The 23,551-nt window shown below is 42.1% G+C and overlaps 1 protein-coding gene and 1 pseudogene across 1 annotated transcript; both read right to left on the bottom strand.

The window, feature by feature from the left end:
* Window positions 1–1,273: 1,273 nt before the first annotated feature.
* ARRDC4 (arrestin domain containing 4) lies at window positions 1,274–21,811 on the bottom strand. Its single transcript, XM_061595206.1, has 8 exons — window positions 21,343–21,811; window positions 11,364–11,433; window positions 8,849–8,996; window positions 6,730–6,832; window positions 5,782–6,038; window positions 4,382–4,544; window positions 3,414–3,568; window positions 1,274–3,318 (listed from the first exon to the last, which is right to left on the bottom strand). The coding sequence occupies exons 1-8, from the start codon at window positions 21,668–21,670 to the stop codon at window positions 3,283–3,285; spliced, it is 1,260 nt and encodes a 419-aa protein (XP_061451190.1). The 5' UTR covers window positions 21,671–21,811; the 3' UTR covers window positions 1,274–3,282.
* LOC133370139 (5S ribosomal RNA) lies at window positions 3,784–3,902 on the bottom strand (annotated as a pseudogene).
* Window positions 21,812–23,551: the final 1,740 nt, after the last annotated feature.

Raw genomic sequence — 23,551 nt, 5'->3', positions numbered from 1 at the left:
GTGATTTTGGTTCAAGATTTGTTTCTTTTCTTTTTCAGATACATAAACATAGCAAATGGTCCAAGCAGTTTAGTAGCACGTTCTCACCCCATTTGAAGTGGCAGAAAAATTCAGGTGTTTCTAGTGCCTCACATCAGATAACGAATAAGCATATTCAGAAGCCAGCTACCAACATTATGTTACTCTAGCGTGCCTGAGCAACAGAACCCAAGCAGGCTTGACTCTAAGTGACTGGGACCACCAGGGCACAGGCTAAACCATCCTAAAGCGCATACTCTTTGCTTCCTCCCATAATGGAAACCATTTGTTTGTATAGGGGGTGAGGTGGCTGCACTACTGTGCTGGGATACACTGCTGTGATGACTAAATGTGGTCTTCGTCCCCAACACAGGACAACCCAGCTCTCATACAAGGGATGGCAGTGCCTGGGGACATGTTGGACCCCTTCAAATGATTTTTTATTTCACGAAGTCCCCTTTCCAGAGACACTCCATCCATTACAGAGACTGGCATTTTTGCTAGTTTTGGATAAAGCAGAAATAGTTGCAATACTAACCCCTTGAAAAATCAGCCTCTACTGTCCCTTTTTGAAAAGAGGGCACAAGTCACTTGAGTGAGGGGAGGGAGAAATGGCTTCTAAGCAACTGACTGGCTGCTCCATGTCAAATACAGAGTTTGGTTTTAAGAGTCTCACCTTACATTTGGCAGCAGATAGCCTCTCTACTGCACCATGAAACCCTCCCCTCCCTTACATTCTTCAAATTTCACCTTGATTGGCAACACACCTATGTAACAGTCTGATAGGCAGTAACAAACACACTGTGAATAGGCATTGTACGGAAGTCAGAAGAAATCCCTGCTACTTAAGGTTTTGGCTGCGATCTAGCCTCCACATAGGCATAGGAATTTCACTGCTCACTAATGGCTGGTGAATTCCACAATAATGGGAGGGACTCCCTCCCTCTTTTTCTCCACGTGGTCAAACCCACTTTAAAACACAGGGCTTCATAACAGTTTGTCTCCGTATGAAATCATTTTTGGCCCCTCTTTCCCAAATAGCAATTACTGATCAGCCCCCATGAATATGGAATTCTATCAAATAACGTACCACAATTTTGCGTTTCTGCCCTCCCCCTGGCAAGCGGCTGACAGACACTGCTAATAGACCCCATCCCTATCAGAAATGCCTTCTCACTGAGGAAAAGGAAAAATTAAGTACAGGAAGGCAGTAGCACAGAGTAAGGACCCCTTCACACACGTGTGTGTGTGTGTGTACACATTAAAACTCCAGTGTTGAGTTGATTACTCTATTACAGTAAAATTGATTAAAAGTGGTGTGCCCAATTAAATCAGGCAGCAGCTTTGTGTTTGGAAACTATTTTAAACATCATTTTTAAAGTGGCAGGAAGCTCAGAGGCATTCCTTTTTCTTTAAGATGGTGCCTGCTGCAAAATTATTTATTGCTCACATAGGACCATCAAAGTGCATGTCACTTTACAGTGTACAAGAGGTTAGGTCCCTGCCCAGAAGGCTTACAATCCATAATTTGGTACAGAAGAGAGTAAGGGAAGAGGAGGCGGGGTAAACAGGGAAATATATGCATGATTAGGCTAAGTCATAGTAGGCCTGGACAAGGTACAAAGTGATTGTGCCGAAGGCTTGATAGAAAAGTTTTTTTAAAAGGGGTGATCTGAAGGAAAAGGGAGCATCATGCAGGTGCCTGCATAATCATGTAAAAACAAGCAGTAGTTTTTCTTGTCCGAACTATTGTTTTGTTAAACTTGCATGCAAAGGTAATAGCTGGACAATTTCAGTTTGTTGTCAGGTATAATATATACAGTTGTTGTTGTTATGTTGCTATGTGCCTTCAAGTATGTGCTTAAAATGATAATGTGCATACTATACAGGATTTCCTTCAATCTATGAGGCAGCCCTAAGATGAGACTTTACCCTTAGCAATAAAACTCATTATTCTGAATGACCTGAGGAACAACTCTTATTATATATTGCACCACAATAAAACATAGCTCAATCCTGAAGATAGCAAATAACAATGCTCTGATAAGTGAGCCAGTCTATTGTACATCAATACATGCATGTTGAGAGGTTCTCATGTTGCTTGTATGGAGGACTCTCCTGCAAAATTATGATTCTCAAAGGACTGCCCTCCCACCCCCACCTCCCCAGATCATACACAAATTATATCCACGCTGGAAAATAAAGGGAGCAAATCAAATTCTGAAGAATTACACTTTTTGGTCTCTGTTCCCATATCCAAAAGAGAGGTAGATTTTTTTTTAAGGCTTTTAAACACAGAAATTCATTGCTGGAAATCATAGTTACTCCTTTCATTCTTCTTTATAGAAATTCCTACACAATGTTAAAACACCTCAACTATAATTGCTCTAGTAGCAGTAGCTCAAGTTGCTGAAGTTAAGTATTGGCTGAGTATTTTGGCTGCCACTGGCACCTTGCCGGATTTTGTCCCATTGCTGCAGATGCAGAAAAAAGCCCTGCAGTTATACAAAAATTATACTTCCCTTTAAAAACAAAAAACTTGAAGTGCAGACCAGCTACAAAAATCAGCTTTACTAATGAAATAAATTTCTGCCATTTGTAATTGTAAAAAGCCTGCACCTTCATCACTATATATCTTTAATATCTCTCTAAAGCAGTGTGCATTTTAGTATCACCACTTGACAAGTTTTTTTAAAAAAAATTAACACAATCTTATTTTTGATGCTGACTTGAGTCAGGATCTCAGATTGTCTTGCTTGGGTGCCAAAAGCGAACCTTAAGCCCTTATAAATAGATGGGGTACTTTTTAGAACCTTCCTTCATTTTTATCTTCCTGCTCAAGGTAGTTTAGTTGTACACATAAGTCTCCTCAATGCAGTCCTTCTACACTTGTGTGGCTTTGCTGCTCACTAAAATATCCTCAGCATGACTGTTGTACTATATGCACCAATTTCTCAATCTTCATTCTTCTCAGATGTGTTTCACTTGCTCGAGGTAAGAAAGGGGCCACTTTCTGCTAATCTGACTTCATGGCTTCTTTTGTGCCAAAGAATCTACAAGGCTTTCTTCCATCTCCCCCTGCACTACATATGCTGTCTTAATACTTCAGGTGCCTTGAAACCTGCCTGTTTTCACCTTTAAGCAAGAAATCGCTTTTTAAAAAAGCTTTACAACAAACAGAGGCTGTAGAAAATGAAATCAAGACATTCCATCTGATGAGATGCAGCTTTTTCAAAGGAATCCTTAAGCCATTATTGGAACTGGTTAATTATTTTCTACCTCAGTAGGATGTGGATCAATCTGTAGAGAAAATAAATACACTTTACTGTTTGGGATTCTGAAGTTAATGTGAACTTTTTTTTTGGTAGATTTTGCACTCAAGGACCTTGATTTACCTCTGAATAGAGAGGTGGGGGCTGAAACCGGAACTCCTGTATGTAGGCAAACATAGGACAGCATAGTTGTTCATCGCAGTCAACTGATTGTGGATAAATGGTGACATGTCTCGAGAACTCTTCCTCTGATACTATATCGGCATAATTGGGTGGTGCTAGGAAAGATTAAAAAACAACAACAGACACACACGTCAGCTACTGCTCCCTTGGTTCTCTTCTGCAGATGAATTTGCTCCTAAGCCTTACTGTTGTTGTTATATGCCTTCAAGTCAATTATGACTTATGGGGACCCTATGAAACTTTTTGGATATATTAACAGGGTTTTCATGGTAAGAGGTATTCAGAGGTGGTTTACCATTGCCTTTCTCTAAGCGTACGGCACCCGGAATTCCCAGGCGATCTCCCATCCAAGCACTAACCAGGCCTGACCCTGCTTAGCTTCTGAGATCAGATGAGATCAGGCATGTTCAGGGTAGTATGGCTGTAGGCAGCCTTACTCTATGATGACCCAAAACACACATGAGATTTTAGTGTAAATGATGGACCACTTAAGCACTTGAATCCAAAGATGGGTGTAGTTTCCATTATACTGACATACTTGAGCCATACTACAGGGATTTCATGATTTATTTTTAAATTATTGCATCTATATCTCTTCCTCTCCCCAAGACGTTTAGCACGGTATTTTCTTCTCATAACCATCCTACAAGACAGAATTGACTCAAAGACAGCAACTGGCCGAAGGCAGGGATGAGGAACCTCTGTCCTCTCAGTTCTTACTGGAGTGCAGCTCCCATCATCCATGACCATTAGCCATGATGGCTGGGGCTGATGGGAGCTGGGAGTCTAGCGACAATCTGGAGAGCCACAGGTTCTTAGTCTCTGGGTTCAAGGTGACCAAAATCTCCCCAGTTCACATCCAACATCTGATTCACTACAGACACCCATCCCATAATCCAAAGTTGTACCTTCTGGATGCTCTGGCATTGTCAGTGCCAGCCAGCTCATATCCATACTGAACTGGCTGGCAAGACTGGCGTTTCTGCTGGAAAATGTAGTACACGGAATTGTGCCAATCACCAGAGGCAGCTCAAGCATCAACTTTTTAGCACCAGGAATATGAATGTACACCTGTAACGAGAGATACAATTTCACAGAATTTGTCAGAAGGAAGCCAGGCCCACCACTACAAATTTATCAGGGTGCAATATCAGGAAATTCCCATAAACCAGTAATTCTGGATTCAGGATGCACTTGCCCCAAAGTTCGTCCCATCCCAGTCCTGTGTGGGTTTCAGAGAAATCTGTAGAAATCCTGAAATAAAATCAGGGATTTTACAAGTTTTTTTTTTAAAAAAACACCACAAAGGTGTTCTGAGGTCTGAACTGCTGCTTCTTACTTATCTCCATATGTAAGATATGGAGATCGTCTGAGGGCTCTCTCTCTCTTCTCTATTTTAAAAAGGCAGCTCCAGGTTTCTAGACAAGCAGCTAGCCAATGCAGAGGGCTCTTGCCACTACACATATTGAAAACATTTTAGCAAGTCCTCCTGGGAGCGCTGGGACTTATGACTTGACATTGCACTCCGGGGGAACTGTACATAAAAAAGCATGGCTGCCCCATTGTTGTTGTTTTTTTGCTGTACAAATACAGGCCATCAAGTCCCACCACTCTCAGGGGGACTTGTTAGAGGAGCCCTGTGTGCTAGATAGCTGCTTGTCTAGTTGGCCGGAAGTACCTTTTTAAAAATCAAGAGAGAGGCAGCCCTCAAATCACCTCATAATAGAGACTGCAAGGTATCTAAAGATCCAGCAATGTGAGGATTCTGAAATGGACCCGATCTGATCCACACATTGGTTTAGATGGATCGTATTGGACAAGTTCACTTTGGAAACCAAGCTCATCGGATTTTTCCTATATTCCTATTCTGGATAAAGTGGAAGGATATAGTATGACTATGTTCTTCTCCAAACTCATATTCTGGGTCCCTCTTGCCTGTTTCAGAAATGTGCCTTTGTTTCATGCTTTCAGCATTACCTTTCAGTCATTTTGACATTATCTCTACTGTTGCAGTTCTGGACTCTTACTCCTACTTTAGATTCCAGCAGTTAAAACTGAACCTACTACTTTTGGACCTATGGAAAACTCAAAATAGCAACACTGAATGGGAAGAATTAGGTCCACCATGAACATGTTGGCAAATTTTCCTCTCAAACGCAGTTGCCTTGTCGAATGCTCTGAAGGTTACCAGGAATAAGCAAGGGTTAGAAAGATTTAGTGAAAGACAAATGTGCCTGAGTGTAAATTCATTTAGTTTTATCAACATAGTCTTCAAAATGTAAACTAAATAGTGAAAAGCCATACTTACCGCTAAGGAATATTCAACTCTGATAATACAGCAGTCAAGAATAGAAGGGGTTACAGGTGGAATTTTCAAAGTTTTCCCATTCCAGGTATCTGTGCTCCCAGAAGCAACGTGATTTCCACGCACATTGGCAACCATCTGTCGAAAAGTTTTTGTTTTCCCACTAGCCAGGTAAGTCTGTGTTTGGAAAATGGCAGCTTTTGGAACAATTAAACGGGAGGAACAATTTTCAATTTCTGCATAAATTGGTATAGCTTCACCTAAAAAAAGAAATCCACAAAGAATGAATTAGTTACTGGAACATTATATTGGACTTGACAGTATCAAAGAGTTTATAATGTTCAAACAAATGAACAATTGGGTGGGTTTTTTTGGGGGGGGGTACTTCTATAGTTTATTATAGCAACAGACACCATGTAAAGTTCTAAGTTTGTTTACAAATCTTCAATGATTCTTAGTAATAATTTATTTAGCTTTCTACTTAACCTTCCCCACCTTGATGCCACAAGACTTGTAAAGAAAGGACTTCCTAAGGGCTGGACTTGATGTTATGGGGAATAAATACATGGGATTCCAATGCTAATACAGAAGCAGTAGGCCACTTGCAGATGAGAAGAAGACGGGAGAGAAGTTCTTAGCTGCTTCTTGCCTGGGTCACCAGTTCTTCCCTGTGAGTGCCCTCATTCTAGGCCTCTCTAAATCACTTTTTCCTATCCAGATTCTGAAAACAGTAGGGGGGAGGGGGGCCTGCAGGGGGGAGAGGCCACCCTGGGAGGGAAACCAGTTGATGTGGAAGTACCTGAGCTGTTCAGTCTCACTTGCCAACCCTCCCCAGCAAATCCCAACCCCCCAATTCCCCATTATCTTGGCAAACAAAAGGGGGGGACCAGGCATTTATCAACCTAACATCCAGCTTGACTTTGAATCTCAATATGTTGAAGACACACTTGCCATTACAATATCCCTTCCTCTCAATTTTGGCACTCAGAGAAACTGGGCCAGAAGTGAAAAACCAGCAGCCAATCATCTTCTCCTGGCTTCGCCTTACAGGAGTCTGCAAAAAAAGAGTAACACTCCATTAAAAGAATAGTGGTTTGAAACTTGCAAGTGGCAGCAATTCACCTGTGAATGACTTCACTCATTCACAGTTTATTTATAGGCATTTGTAGCCAGCCCTTTGCCAGGGTGAGCTACATAAAGATCAATATAACTAAACATCTTCCGCCCTTAAAGGCCTGTGCAAAAAGGTGCATCTTGCGATGGGTGAGTTAAGATGGGACTCATAATGACATCCCACAAGTGTGAGGAGTCTTTCACCCTCCAGATTTTTCTGGCATCAACATCAACTCCCATCATCCCTGGCCATTGGCCATACTGGCTGGAGCTGTAGTTCTGGAGGGCCAACAAGCTCTCCACATACAATTACACTAGCTTTGACAGCATCCATCGCATGGCAAGGGAGGCAAAGCAGGCAGATCTGCTCACATGGCACACTCCATTCCATTGTAACACGTGACTGCTCCATTTTAGGCACACAGCATTTGCATTCCCTCAGACGGCTCCAAGGTGAGTGTATTTCTTTTTGGAGAAGGCATGTCACCTTCCCATGTTTATTCCACTTCATAGCTTTCTATATGACAGCATATATACATTTCTGGCAATCGCTGCAGACTCTCTGCTGCACAAAGTAGACATCCCAGGTGAGCCATTCAAATTTAGTTTCCAGATGTTCATATCAATTACTATTATTTAAATGAAATTAGTGGCCGCATGCGTAAAGTGCTTGTGCAAAGTACGAAATCACTGTGCAATTCTTCACTCTAGTTGTTATACCTCATCCTAAATATTAATTTTCTAGAATTTCTTCACTCAGTAGGCACGGGCAGGTGTGAAGAAGCAGCCGTTGCATTGGCAGCAAAGGCTTCTCATTCCATTCTTTATGGTGGGAAGGGACAGAGCTCCTGTCAATCCCCAACAACATATTATTATATTAATTTCAGTGGCATGGCATGTTTTCCTCCATCTGAAAGGGCCCCAAAGAGAAAACGCATAAGGGAGTGGCTGTAGGCAGCAGCTACTTTTGAAAGAAAAGGTTACTGAATCCCTCAGGAACGGATTTGGAACTCAAGCCTTCTCAGAATAATATGGAATACAACCAGTTCAGCTGATACAATTTTATGCAATAGTACTTTATACTACCCTGAAGTACCTAATCTTACTTTCTATTGCATTTCCACTGATCAATAGTAGTGCAATGCTTTAAATATAATCAAATCCATCATAACAGTAACTGAGGTATGAGGCAGCTGCATCTATGCACTTAATGCTGAAAAAAATGCAAAAATGGAAGGATATATAGCAGAAAGACCAGAACTTACTATAAATCAAAAGCTAGGAATGAGAAACAGTTCACTACAGTTGCTGTCCTAACATTCCATCTATTTCTCAAGACCTTGCTGTGAATTCTATTGCTTGTGTAGCAAGAACAGCACCGCCCACACAAGGGAAGTACAGCTGGACTGAAGGAGCTAGAAAGTTTGCTGGAAAGTACAAAACATCGTTAGGGGAAAAGCCGTAAAGAGGGAAACCCAGAAAGGCTCAAGGAGGACTGAGCGTGCTCAGTGGAACGTTGAACGGCTTTGGAGAAACAGAAAACCAGGGGCAGAGGATGGAACAGAGTGGCTGGAATCCTGAACAGTACCACTCTATACAGCAACATTTTGTTCTGGTCCCACTTATGAGCTATTATTACTGAGGGAGTTTAGGACTCTGTGGCTACTCTGATATTTTCAGCTTCTGTGTTATTGTTATTAAGCCTCATTAAGGCATGTCAATCCTGCTCCAACTTTTGGCAGAAACAGCTGTGTCGGCAGGGATGTAATCAATGGTATTAAAAAAAAAACCTGTTGACAATTGATGCAACCTAAAGACTATCTATTTATAGAGAAAGCTTAGAAGGGAGCTTACATGCATTTGAGAAGTCAGCAAAGTTACCGACCAAAATATCACAGAGCTGGTTACAGATGGGGGTGAATGAACACACGTACGGCACAGCTAGATCTGCTCTTACCAGAAGAAGTGGCGAGTTGACATCAATGTGGCTGATCACCTGGAACTCTCTCTTCACAGTTTGACTGCGGGCTGTTGGCCTTTCCAGGGTTGCTTTCACGCAGTACTGAATGCTGCCATACTTTCCCGTGAAAGAGGTTGCCAAGGGCCTGCCAAGACAAAGAAATTCCCATTTATATGTTTAGCATATTTCTCAGAAGGAGGTTTTAACATACGCAGCTGCCCAGTACCTTCTTGCTAGATGCCAACATCATGAGGGACATTAACCAACCAGGTATGTTTTAAGAGGAGCTAGATCATGACCGTTTTATGACAGACTGCATGTATTACATGGGCCTGTGAATGAGCAGAACTATGCTGAGCAGCCTTTAGGCTTCTTGTACATCTTAGGAGACACTAAAATAGCTTGTGGTAGGGTTGGCATGCCAATCTATTGGCCACCTATTTGGTCAATAGGTGGTCAAAAATTCAAGGAAGGCAAGATTGCTACTGATTGGGTGACAGCTTCTCTGTCTTATTCCACTACTGGCCCATTTGTTAGCAAGCACAGGAGAGGTCTGCTTGCCTTCTAGCCCTGCAGTAGTCAGGGGCAAAATTTAGAAGCACAACTTCTCCTACTGGCAACCTGCAGCAACTGAAGGTTTCTCTAAAACAGAACAAAAGCAGCCATCAGTGGCAAGCATCATTGTTTTAACTGTATTTTGTGTAACTTTGTAGGCCGTATTTGGTGTATAGGATAATAAGCTAACCAAAGGAAGTCCTGGTCAGCCCTGCTGTTCCATCCCATCCCTGTAGCCTGTGCCCACCACTTTCTATATTCTAGAGGAAAAAGTCTGAAGCAGGAAACCTGCGCTACATGTGTAGCCTCTCAGTGTGATTTAAATCCCTGATCATGCAGGATTCGATGTTGCGCAGGGCATAAAGCTTCGGTGTGTGGGAAGGGACATGAGAGATGCTTCAGGGCTAGCAAGTGTCCCTGTTCTCTTCCTCATTACATGAATGAATGAATACCTGCTAGAGAACTTAGCTAACATTGTCACAAATTCTAACAATGTATTAAAAGTTGTACAATTTTGTAAATGTTAATGTCATTGTTCCGTTACAATAGTTAATGTGTTTTTGCTGCCCTGTGCTCCTACTGAGAGGAAGGGCGGGATATAAATTTAATAAACAAATAAATAAATAAATAGCATACGCATCAAACCTTTTGATGATGGGCAGAGCACTCATAAGCGAGATGGTGGTGGGAAGTAAAGGGGTGGATCATTCACCCTCTCCAAAGTCTTGCTTGCTTGTGCCAGCCAGGGCAGTAAGCATGTGTGCGTACTTATATGTACGCACACACACACACAATTCTTTTTATGAAATCCCCCTTCCATACCAGCTCCAAGCTGATGTAGTTAATGAGTGCAATCTTGGGGCCTTTTGGAGAATTAAAAAGGCTTTGGATCTAGCCTTCCCCCCTCCTCTGTTGGCAGAGAGGCACCTCTGTCCACCCAAATCGTCTCAGCCAGCAGATCTGGGGGTTAGGATCTCTCTTAACTCCTGTGTTGTTGTTCTAATAAAGTTAACTCTTTAAAAACACTTGTCCATTATGGTCAATTGACCAAATCAATTTTGACTGGTCAAATGCCCAACCATACTTTGTAGTCTTCATGATTGTGAAGAAATGCACAGGTGTGGCCTGCTGAAGGCATGTGATCTGGAAGCTTCTGCTATCAGGGAGAAAAATCTCTACAGGACTCCACCTGTCATCTTGCCACCATCTTACCACCCACATTTTTCTTCTGTCCATCTATCCTTATAATAACAGCACATTTCTCTGTATGCATGAAGCCCAGCAATGGCAACTCTGAGCCCTTCCAGCTCCCGCCTGCCTCAGCCAGCTATTAGCCAATGATCGGGGTAATAGGAGGTGTAGTCAGACAATATCTGGAGGACCAAAAGTTCCCTATTCCTGCCCTAGACCATACAAACTGCATTTAGGTTTTCACAAAATTAATGTTATTCAAACATGCCAGGACTCAGCTGCCTCATCTTTACCCCAACTGCAAAAATCAAGCTACTTACATTGACCCCCTGCCTTTTCCCATCCTCCACCACCATCATTTGTTTAAGATCACAGCTGGTGAGAACAAGATAAGACAGCGCTACAGGAAGCACATTCCCATGTTGTCTTGTATTTTCCCTCTCCTCCACCCCAGCTGCTTGCATCAGGCAGTCCTGTTTGACTCAGTTAATAGGAACAAGAGTGAAAGAGTGCTAAAGCCTAAATTCCTACTCCCAAGGGCTCAACAGTCCCCCACTACTAGTGAATAAAGCACTTTATTTAAGCTCTTAATATGATACAAAAAACAGAGACTCAAAATCCAGACAGAATCTGGATTTCAGGTCATGAAATATGTTCTATTAAAAAAACACAATCTGTATTTTTTTCTGTTATTTTAAAAGTGTCCCTAGATATTCTTGAAGAAAAATATAAAAACCAACATTTCAAGTTATGTTACATAACTTACTGCTGGGGAAGTTGAAAACTGAAAGGGAATTCGTGTTTTCCAGCTTCTAACATGATTAAGCTCTCATCACCTATAGGAGAAATAAAATGTGGTTGGTGTTTTTTTCCTTCTTGAATTCATAAATCACAACAATTATAAACACACAAAGTGTAGAATCCATAGAATCTATTAATTGGATGCCATTTTGAAAAGGATTTCCAGTGGGTTTCATCTGTGACCAAGAACTACTGCAAAACCAAGGGCAGTTATGGCTGGATACAGAATATACTTGCTTAAGGGTGTTCAAAGCAGTTTGGGGCAGGATTCCCACTGTCACCCCTATTCAAGCAATATAAAAAAGTGATTACAAGAAGGGAATATGACATGAGGGTGTACCCTGCAAGCCACTTTCAAAACTATGGCCTGTCCCCAGCATAATAAATATATGGGCATGATGCTTTAGTTAGTAAGTGAACAATTATACTGTGTCACAGCCAAACATCTTTGTTATGGAACTAGAGAAGAAGAAAGAGCAAAAAAGATTATGTTTACTGCTGTCATGAAAAATAAAAGTTGAGTGGTAAGGTTAATGAATATGTAAAGTGTAAATAAGAAAGACAGTGTAACATAGCTTCCAATTGTTGTCACACCCATCTCTCCGATTTCTAGCTTGCACAAAGTCTTGAACAGCGTGACTGAATTCCTACCACAGCATACTGCTCAGGCTAAAGTATTGCACCAATACAGAATTATGGTGTGTGATGTTGCACGGGTGAGATGAGCCTACATTACCATCCTATGCATTTCATGCTTTAGGAACCGAGGAAGCTGCCTTCTACTGAGTCAGACCATTGGTACATCTAGCTCAGTACTGTCTACACTGACAGGCAGCAGCTCTCTAGGGTTTCAAGCAGGGCTCCCTCCAAGCCCTACCTGGAGATGCCTGGATTGAACCTAGGATCTTTTGCATGCAAGACAAATGCTCTACCACTGTCCTACAGCTGTTCCCCACAGAGGACCAGAGGGATAGGCCTAATTCACACCCATTTACAATGAACCATTTTAGAATTGCTGAAAGCTGATAACATTTCTTGGATTCATCCCCCACCCAATTTAAAAAACCACAACAGCAAGCCAAAAAAGGTCTATTCTTGCTTCTGGATGTAAAAAAAGCCTATTCTGAAGTCTAACAACATACTAGCGATTAAAAAGCTAAGGTTTTATCACTTTCTTAAAAAAAAGTGTACATTTTGAGAAAAGATTAAAAAAATAGGTTATGGTTTGGTGATCTTGTGAACAGTCACTGATTGAGAAGGAAAGCCAGATAGTCAATCTACATCTCTGGAAAGCCAGATTTAAAAAGCAGTTCATTGCCTAAAATGGCAAGCAAGCTATTGAACCAATGTGGACAGAAGTCACATGGTGCAGAAGATACTGCACCATTTCAGATGTAACATTCCTGGCATAATAAACCATGATTTATTATGTAGGGAATGCGTGTCAGGCTTACTCCATCCCCAATCATCAGCTTTGGCATTTCTATTGTCTGTTTAAACCCATAACTCCTGGGGTCCTATTACTTCTGAACCAACAAACTGTGATTTAATATTGGGTTATTAGACCGGATCTGAAACCAAAATACTTGGCTACGCCTGTTGCCACAGAAGAAACTTGTACATATGGTGCAGCCTGCCTATGGGACAGCCTTTTCTTCACAAGTGGGGGATTGCCAATCTTTTAAAACTTGTTTTGAAAGAAACTCAGTGGAATTCACAAAAACAACTTTAGCATGAGGAACCTCTTAGTTTGCTTCTCTACAGCAACACCGTCACAAGAAGTACCTAAAGAAGCGATCTTTCTAGTCTCTTTGATCTAGAAGCAATCAGGGACTTCCGGGAAGGGTGACTTCGCTTGTGCCTGCTTTTGAGACGGGCTCCCGCCTCAAAAGAAGCTTATTCAGATATAAATCAGTCAGAACATTTTTTTTTTTGACTGATGAAATTTCTCCCGGGCAGGGAGAAACGTAGAGATCAACCTCAAAAGCCTGTTTTTGTTGGGAGGACTGGATTTCATTAATTTATGAGAAAAGGTCCAGCCAGCAATGCCGGATGGACTTCCGAACAAGCTCTATCTGATTAATGCGATACGTTTATCTTTTCTTCAAAGAGAAAACGGACTAACAGGCAAGCACCCTTCTTTCTATTATTTTTTTTACTTGGTTTAAATTGTTGCAGCAAAAAGAGATTTGTCAAATGAATCAGCTTTAAAGAACTTCTGGGTGAGCTATAACTCTTCTCTGTTATTCACGAAATTAACAGCTTATCTCTGTTTCTATTGCAAAAAGCTGTCCTGGAAGTGCATTCTAAAGATATAAACAGAAGAGGGATTTCTATTCCAAGGAACATTATATTGTCTGGGACTATTCTCTTTTTGGTCTATTTTATTTTGACGAATCTGCTTCTTCACGACGCCACTAACTGTTTTGATGCTGGGAACTAAATTTGTTTTGTATTCTTGAACATAGAGAGATAAGGCAGGCTGCTCTGTTTATACTGTGATGTCATCAAGCCTGGAATATTAACTCAATTGTTGCTGAAATAAGAAGTGGTTCTTCTTTATTTTTGTTTTGTTTTGTTTTCGTGGTTTTAAAAATGGCAATCAAGAAAGTGGCTGAGAATCTGGAAGTAATTATGTTTCAGAAAATAATGGATGAGATTGAGATAACGAAACAAACCCTGCGACAGGGCAGTAAGGAGCTGAAAACTGAACTGAGCAAAATGACGCAGGAGCTTAAAGAAATAGGGGATCCTGTGAGAGAGGAGAATGAGATCAGAGATGAGAAAAGAAAAAATAAAGGGAAGATACAAGCCCTGGAGATTGGAACAAATGTGGAATTGGAAAAAGATCTGGAGTTTATGGATATTAGAAATAAAATCTACTGTTTGGAATTTAACGTTATCTCTGAAGAAATTAATGAAGATATTAGAGATAAAGTTATCAATGGCTTGGATAATCTTCTGGACTGGAATGACGTGATGGAGCTTGATATAGAGAAAATCTATGGAATTAACTGCAGCCATGTGACAATGGAAAAACTCTCAAGAGATGACCCAGTGCATTTTGTAAAAAAGAAGAACAGAGATATGACTTTACAACAATATTTCAGCAACTTATTCAGAATTGATGGCAAGAAAATATTTGGGATAGAGGAAATTCCCATCAGACTCTTATTATATGACTATGGCTATGACAGCAAGATTATTATGGAATAGTGATAATGGAAGATTGGACACTGAAATTACTGGACTTAACAGGACTACTGAAGATGGAAGATGGAATTAATATGGATAATGGAATAATGGCTATTGAAATTATTGGACCTAACAGATTTTGATGAGATGGATTAATCGATATGTTTATTTGGACTATGGTTATGACAATAAGATTATTATTATTATTAACGAGATGGATTAATCGACATGTTTATTTGGAGAAAAATTGATAGATATATTTCTTAAAGAATTGAAACCTCTCTTTGACTTTTTGTGGAAAGAATAAAGTAACGTTTATGAGATTTGATGATTAATTAAGATAACTACTGGAGGAAAGTGATCTTATAATATAATTTAAGAGACAGGATTGTTATATATTGTAGACCTATAACTGATTTGATCTGCGACAAATGGGAAGTCAACATTTTATTTTTTTGTTTAATCATTTTTGTTTTGTTTTGTTTTTTGTCTTTGAATGTTTTATGATTTTGTTTTGTATGTTTTATGAAAATTTGAATAAAAATTATTGTAAAAAAAAAAGATCTAGAAGCAATCAGGGTAGGCCCAGGTAGTTTGTATCTGCTGTTAGTTTGCATAAACCTTAAGTATTGCACTGAACACCAGCATTATATGTAATTCACTATCCCACACAGAGGAACTGATTAGAAATTGCTTGAAGAAGTTATCATAAAAGATATATTTCTGTGAATCAATAGTAAGCAATGAAACTACAGGATGTGTATCACATGTGCCCAGCCAAGCACTTCCTCCTTCCACGTACCTTAGGGATCTGTCCTCTGACTATGACAAGGTGTTGCCCAAAATAGTTTTGTGCTGGAAAGCAAGCTGATCAACTCTTGTGAGTGATCTAGAAAATGAGGCACAATTATTTCTGCCCCTTGATTAAAGCTCATAGAACCAACACTGTTCTATTTAAGTCCACAGAACAAATATGGATTTGCCTTGTAGGGAACTAGAGAGTTTCAAGGAACCTCATGGCAACATGCTCTCTAAAAGCTCAAACAAGTTTCAGACATGCATATTCATTCCCTTGAAGATTCAACACGTCAGCAGACAGAGAACTGAATTTTGTGAGATCAGGGTTCAAATCTCAGCTCTAACATGGATTAACTGTGAGAAGAACCTAACCAAGCCACTCACTCTCAGCCTCATACCATGTTTAGAGGAACCAATACTTCAGTTATTCTGAATTATTAACAGTTCTGCTTGAAGCTCTTAACGTCATTTAATTCCTGTAATGTTCATACCAAGCAAAGAAAGAGTGATACAAAGAACAAATGAGAATACAGTAGCCACCTTTTCTAAATGAGTGATACCCCAAGTGCTACTACAATGTTTCTTCATTAAAATGATAAGGAGTAAGGCCTTCTCTTCCTCTTTTCAGGTTGCTGCAAAGGTACAGACACTGGCACTACGGAAAGCAGAGCAAAGAACTCTGGGATATTCCACATTAAGTCATTTGATATCATCTTCAGTGGGGAAGAGATGAAGAACAACATTCTATACTCCTGTTCCAATAACATGCATTAACAGTTCGGTATAGAAAGCCCTACTGAAAAAGCCTTTAGAGAAGGTTCTGCTACTATTTGCTCCATTGTTGCTATTATTTAATTTTTTTATCCTGCCCTTTCTCCCAAAAGAAGATTTTTATCCCACTCTTAATCCCCAAGGGTTCATTATGTGAACAATTTGCAAATTTAAGTACTATATAAATGACAAGTGGGAGTACACAGGAGATGAACTTCAAAATTACGTGAAGATGCGAAACTGGGCTGTTTTCAGAACAAAGTGAAAGTAATCAAAGTTCAAGCAGTTTACCTGAGGAATTCCCTGCTCGGATCGTATTAGCAAATACCACCAAAAACAGCTGAGTTCAGCACATCAAAAGCTTTAAAGCACTTTGCAAAATTAAAAGTACTATTAATATGATGGGAAAGAAACAGTCATCTATGGAGACTTTTGCTGCCAAAGTGATTTTATAGAGCTAGATTTTAAATGTATGGGTACCTTGTCTTTTTTATTTTATTGCATCTGCTTTTTAAGCATCTACACAATATATTCACAAAATCAATGTAGCCTGCCAGCCAGATATGACAACCTACCAGGACTTGGTAAACTTCCTCCTTTTTTGTTTGGCTACCTACCTACCTTATTACCTACCTACCTACCTACCTACCTTACTATCTACATACCTACCTGGGGCTGGGGGAGCAAGGTCACATATGAGCACTGTTGCATCTGGATGGGTCACAAGTTGTGCAGGCCTATTCTGAATTATTAGCTGCCCCAAGACCCTTGGGAATGGGCATTTTAACACTGACATCTCTATAAAAAGTCCACTTGCTCCTCTCTTTTCAAACAGTATTAGTTTATTCCCATGTTAAAGCCCGCTTTAGGTGTTTTACGCCATGTGCTCAAGAAATGAAGTGGAAGGGGAGGCCTTCCGTGCTGGCCAGAAGGTCTGAAAGAGGAGACTGGAGCCAGCAGGGATGACAACGCTGGGGATGGAGCCAGTAGGCTAGTCCTGCTTTCTTTCTGCACATTTCTTGAAAGTGTGAAGCAAGCATCTGAAGGGTGCTTAACTTGAGCAGTAAAGGCCACTTCACTACCAAACACTGTATCTCCAATGGGAATTAAACAACATTTCTTTCCCCCCCTCATGCAAGATGGCTAGTTTCTCCATATTGCTTTGCAATGAGAAAAGAAGTGTGCTTTCTGTGAAAGGGACACTGTACTGAGATGTTTTATCTATGAGCCATACTGTTAAATGTCTGGGCTGGAGGGCGGCAGGGGAGAAATATCTTCTTCAATCTTCTGCAGTAATTTGACACCAAGCTACTGTCAACTTCACAGCTGTAGGGAGACGTGTCCAACCCAAGTTCTAGGAGAAAGAATTGCCACAGCCTAAAAGGAGAAGCCATCCATAGCCAAATATTTGTGAGTAGCTCCCCGCTGACTCCCCTCACACCTGTCAGCAAGCCATGCTCTTTGCCCTTCGTCTGACTCTCCCCATTCCCAACAGCTATGCAATTTTTCAGTGTCAAGGAGGAAAGGAATTCTCAATTTCCTAAGTGTTACATTACATGATGGCCCAGAACTAGAATTGCCAACTTCATTCTGGCGGGGTTCATGGGATTTTAAGAGCAGAGTAACAGGCTGAGATTCAGCAGGTGAACCTTCCCACACATCATTTCATCTTCATGCTCATGAGTTTCATTTGCTGGAATCCTATTCTTTTATCAGCTGCTGCCTGGGTGCCAGGTAGAATCTTAGGAGAGGCGGTGTTTCCCAGCACAAAGATGAAACCCTGGGAAAAGTTTCCTAAGATGACACATTAACCTGTTGCAGCAAAACCAACAAAATAGTCTATGGCACCTTAAAGATGGACAATGTTCATTTGGGAGAAGCTTCTATGGACCAGTGCGCACTTCAAATTTAAATTTCCCAAAATGACCTGGAACAGAACTATGTTATGGGCTCTTGGAACATTGTAGGAAACTGAAACAGGGCTTCTAAGTTGCTTGGAACTCAAGGGAGCACTGGAAAAGGAGAGTGCAGGGCATATATCAGTGGTAGACCTTGCCAGGGAATTAGGATCCTGACAGTTGCCCATGGATTCCTGCCCTGCACACACAGGTGTTATATGGACCATGGAGAAAACTTAATCTGATACATTTCTTCCTCTCATGTACCCAGTTAAAGCATTAAGAACCTTACATGGAATGGAGACAAACAGGCCTCCAGTGACTCTATACAGGGGTACAAACACACCTGCAGTAGTGCTTTCTTCAATGCGTCTTCAGCTCTGTTTTCTGAAGCTGGAAACACACAACACTAGCCAAACTTTGCCCCTTTTTACTCCAAAACCTGGGGGAATGCAGTTCCAGTGTGTTTCTCCATTAAATCAGTTTGAAGTTGAAATCAAAACTGGTTAGTAGATCAGTTCGTTGCCACTCCATGGTGAATCCAGTGAAAACACTTTGATGTAGATTGGGCAGAGACAGTGATTGGCCCAACGCTTTGCTGCGGGCAGTTCTGAAAGGTTTAAGATCCCCAGCGGGGAAAGGAGATGTGTCCAGCCATGGGCAAACATGTTTTAAACTGAAGCCAGAGAAAATGGTCTGGCTGCTTTTGAAGAAGCTAGTGTGATTGCAGGCCAGAACAGAGCAAAACTCAGAGCTAGCCTCCTAAATCCTGTCCAAGCAATTCCTCCTCCAACCCTCAAGCCACAACACTTCCAGCTGCAGCCACCTGCCTGTTCTTCTTGACCCGAGACTGTTCTCCCAAACCCAGGGAGTTTCTCCTTCAGTCCCGAACCACATGCATGGATGTGTGAAGAATGACACTGAGCAGCTACTGGGATGCTTTCTAATGAATCTAGGAATACACGAAGTTTGAGTCCTGTAGAAGAAACCAATCACCTTTAGCTTAATGTAGTCCTATAACAATTCAGATGGAACCAGTGCATTTCAATTGGCACCTTCATGTTGTTCTTTTGGTACAACCCAGTTCTAGCTACTCTCCCCCATTTACCCAAACTACCTACTCTTCCCTCTTCATAACACTTGAGCACCTTTCTCCCTAACCTGTATCCTGGGGTCTGTGCCCCTCCCAAGCAGGGCATGCAGGGTGTGCTCCGCTTGTCTCAATCGCTGTCATCTTTTGGAGGGAACGGCAACCTTTATTTCAAAAGGGCCCACAAATTAAATGCTGGCTGATTGGTTTTATTGTTTTTGATTTGTGCAATGATGTTTACAATGCTGATATCATTTTTTTGCCTTTTTGGTCATTGTTAGTATGTTAGGGGGCTTTTTGATAGAAAGAAGAGGCACACAGGGTATTTAAATAAATAAATAAATAACACACAACTCCATCAGCCTACCCCACCATCCTCACCCAAGACACCTGGCTCTTTCCACTTAATCCCACACCTAATGCCAGGCAAGGGGTTCGCCTTCTCAACGCTAAAATCACAATTCACTGCCAACACCACAATACTAGAAACCCCACTCACCCACCTCTCCTCACTTTCAGTTTATTTCGACAGGCCCTTACTGTTACAGCTCTAAATTTGCTTTCACCTTTACCACTTTTTGTTTTTCTGCTCTTTGGATTTGCTTTGCCATATGCCTTTTTCACTTAAGTTTTAATTCTTGGTGTAAGCCTTCCTGAGAACTTGGGTGGCATAATTATACTTTACACGCTACTTCTGCTATTAAATTGATTCTATGACGCTGTATTTTATGCTGGCTTTTAAATGGGTATGTGTGTGCTGTTTTGTATTACTTATAGTTCTTGTTATTTTTTTAAAATTGTTCTAAAATTTCTGGATTTTTTAAAAAATCTTTTTTTAAATCACCAAGGGCACTTAGTTCATGGGTGGTGTATAAATTCATCAAATAAAATAATAAATACCATACAACCCTTCTTCCCTACTACCCCACGACCACCAAAAAACTCCCCATGGAAGCACGCTCTGAGTTACTCCACTTTGTCTGTTCCTTGTTACCAATAACCCTTTCCCTGGTCCCAAATTCCCCTAAACACACCGTCATACATTACATTCACCTACCAGCCCAAGCTAGGCAAACTGGGAAGCATCATAACTCTGAGGTAAAGCTGATGTTTTGCATGCAGAAGGTTCCAGGTTCAATCACTGGCAAGTCAGGGTAGGACTGGGAAAGAACTTTGTCTCAAGCCCTGGAGAACTAGTCATTGTGGGATAGACTAATGGTATAGTGCAGTTTCCGAGGCTCTTACCTTAATGGTAGTGCACCTGTTTTGCATGCAGTGCATCCCAGTTTTAATCCCTGATTTCTCCAGTGAGGGTTTGCAAAGACCCCTGCTTGAAACAACTGGCTAGTGTAGGCTTAAAGACATATGAGCTCTGCTGGATAAGACAAAAGACCCATCTAGTCCAGCATTCTGTTCTCACAATAGCCAGCAACATGTTTATGGGAAGCTCACAAGGAGGGAATGAGCACAACAGGCCTCTCCATGCTCATGATCCCCAGAAACTGGTATTCAGAGGCAATCCTGAGCTAAATGGACTGGTGGAGTGACCCAGCATACAGCAGCTTCCTATGTACTATATCAGCTTTCCTCATAGGAATTGTTGTAGACCATAAGAGCAGCCTTGCTGGATCAGACGCAAAGGCCCATGTAGTCCAGCACCCTGTTCTCACAGTGGCAAAACAGATGCTCAGCAGTTAAGTCCACAATGAGGACACGACCTACTGTTCCCAGAATTTCCTGGGAAGACGAAATAACTGTCAAACCACACTTTGGGGGAGCAGGGGGGTTTCAGGAGAGGAGAACTCTCAGTACTAACAGAGTACTAAACGCTCTCAGTACCCTTTGCAAACTACAGTTCCCAAGATGCTTTTTTTTGGGGGGGGGAGATCCATGACTGTTTATGTGACAAGGATTCATTTCAGGCAGAGCCATTTCTTGTTTTTCCTTTAAAAAAAAAGGTGGTATGATACTGCTTTAAATATATGACGTGGATGAGTTACTTATGTGTAAAAAATAGAAAATACAATTGATAATATTACTGACAATGATTACAATTAGAATCGATACCACTGGTCCCCCCCAAAACGTGCCCCTCCCCCTATGGCCCCCTAGCCCCTCCCACCCCGTGTGCCCCTCCCCCTATGGCCCCCTAGCCCCTCCCACCCCGTGTGCCCCTCCTTCCCGGCGCTTACCGGCCGGGCAAGGGTCCTGCCCGAGCAGGTGCTGCCGGACGTCCAGGTAGGGCACCTCCGCCTCCAGGCGGGCCCCTCCTCCGCCCCCCGATCCTGCCGTCGCCGCCGAGGGAGTATTCGGGGCGGCGGCTCCTTCGCTCCAAGCGGCCCGGGCTTGCCCGCTGGCCTCGAGTCTGAGGGCACGGAGGGGCAGCCGCGCCGCCACCTCCAGCAGCACCCGCCCGGACACCGTCTCGCCGCAGCTGTAGCCGGGAGACCCGCCCGCCGCCGCCTCCGACAGAGCCAGGGCCAGCAGCGCTTGCGACGGAGACGACTCCTCGACCACCATGGCTCCTTCAGCCCGGAGACGACGACGACAGACGCTGCTGCGGGAAAGCAGCCGGGAGCAGAGATGAGCGCCGCCTCCCTCAGCCTCCCCTCACGGCCCACGCGCGGGGCCACAGCATTGGCCGCGCCGCTGACAGCCCCTCGCGTCAGCCGGCGTGATCCAGGCGCCGCGTCCAATCGCCGGGCGGCATGAAGCTCGTGGACAGCGCCGTCATTGGGCGCGCCGCGGCAGGCTCTGGCGGCGGGGGCCAATCGGAGAAGGGAAGGAGCCATGTGCACGGGCTGCGTGGGTAAACACAGGCTGGAAGGCACGCAGAGAGAGGGGAGGGGCTGGGCGGAGAGTGACGTAGAACTGAGTGGGGGAAACTCCATGCTTACAATTTAAATAGGATTCTCCCTTTCTCTATCCGCTCCCAGGTTTCTTTCTTTCTGGCTTGGGCTCAGCAGGAGAGTGGCACTGAAATACAATAAAGGAATGAAATATAAGGAAATATAAAGGCAAGAAACTTTTTGTTTCTGCCTCTGCAAAAAATGCAAAAAGGAAAACCCCTGCCTTGTTTTATTAAAAAAACCCTGTATTATTATTATTATTATTATTATTATTATTATTATTATTAATCATACACATGCACCCTCTGCAGAAAATATAAAAAGGAAAACCTTTACAGTTTACAGTTGCTACAATAGGTAGAAAAATCATTAAGTGGTCCGACAAGACCCTGAGCAATTTTCATGTGGTCTTGGGGGGGGGAGTTTGGAAAACACTTAGATCGTGATGTTCTTCCATAAGAGGTCCATACCCCAAGGGGTCCTCTAGACAACCTATCTATATTTATTTATTTATTGAATTTATATCCCGCCCTTCCTGTCAAAGGAGCCCAGGGTGGTGAACACATCAGTAAAACAGTTTAACGCATAAACAAAAAAAGCATTCTGAAAACAGTTTAAAACATCCACATAAAGTTCAATTACAGTTAAAAACACTCTAAAAGCACTATCACAGTGAAAAAACAATTTTCATCCAGTGATCTCTAGATTGCCAGAAACAAGCAATCCCTGGTTAAACAGGAACATTTTCAAATTGCTCCTGGAAGTCAGTAGTAACAGAGACAGACATACCTCACTGGAGAGAGCATTCCACAAACGGAGCCACCACTGAAAGGGCCCTGCCTATTCAGCATTCATCCCGATTTGCTTGTACAAAGCTTACGTGGAGATTAGACAATGTCTGGTATTTATTGAGCATTTGTTCTAGTTTGTTTTTAGTGCAATTATAATTATTCATCCTGGTTTGCTTGTGGGGTGTTACTTTTCTTTCCATTAATAATTTGCTCACCCCACACTTTTCAGTTCATTTTTCTGTCACTTTCCTAATCACAAAAAGTCCATTTTTTAAAAAGTGGATTTGTTGTGCTAGGGTGACAGAATGCTTCAATACACTTTAATTGCACAAAATGAAATGGTGCAAGCTTGGATTCCTCCTGCAAAATAGTGTCACTCTGGAGGCACTTTAAAAATGTTAAAACTGTGCTAGCTGTGTTGTCTGGAGCTGATGGGAGTGGTAGTCTGCAGGACACCATGCTGGGGAAAGGCTGAGCTAAGTACAGGCATACCCCGCTTTAACATATGCAATGGGACCGGAGCGTGTATGTAAAGTGAAAATGTACTTAAAGTGAAGCAATTATCTATGCATGTACTTCACAGCAATTGCCACTAGATGGCAGTGGTGTCATGCCATTAAGTGTCCATTATGGTGAAGCGCGTACGTTAAAGTGGGGTATGGGGAAATATGGAACATGTACGTTATAGCGAGGCGACTTTAAGTGAAGCGACTTTAAGCGGGGTATGCCTGTAACTGACAATTCTAGGGTACTCTGAAGGA

This window comes from Rhineura floridana, chromosome 14 (assembly GCF_030035675.1).
Source record: "Rhineura floridana isolate rRhiFlo1 chromosome 14, rRhiFlo1.hap2, whole genome shotgun sequence".
Lineage (NCBI taxonomy): Eukaryota > Metazoa > Chordata > Lepidosauria > Squamata > Rhineuridae > Rhineura > Rhineura floridana.
This window is presented reverse-complemented; position numbering and strand designations above follow the sequence as displayed.

What these genes read in the sequence shown, in the direction of transcription:
- ARRDC4 (XM_061595206.1), bottom strand. Translation starts at nt 21,670, where the DNA reads ATGGTGGTCGAGGAGTCGTCTCCGTCGCAAGCGCTGCTGGCCCTGGCT. An exon ending in AATGCCAGAGCATCCAGAAG is followed by an intron (nt 3,569 to 4,381) that starts GTACAACTTTGG and finishes AATCTTTCCTAG; the next exon opens with CACCACCCAATTATGCCGAT. An exon ending in CCCCACCTCTCTATTCAGAG is followed by an intron (nt 3,319 to 3,413) that starts GTAAATCAAGGT and finishes TTTTCTCTACAG; the next exon opens with ATTGATCCACATCCTACTGA.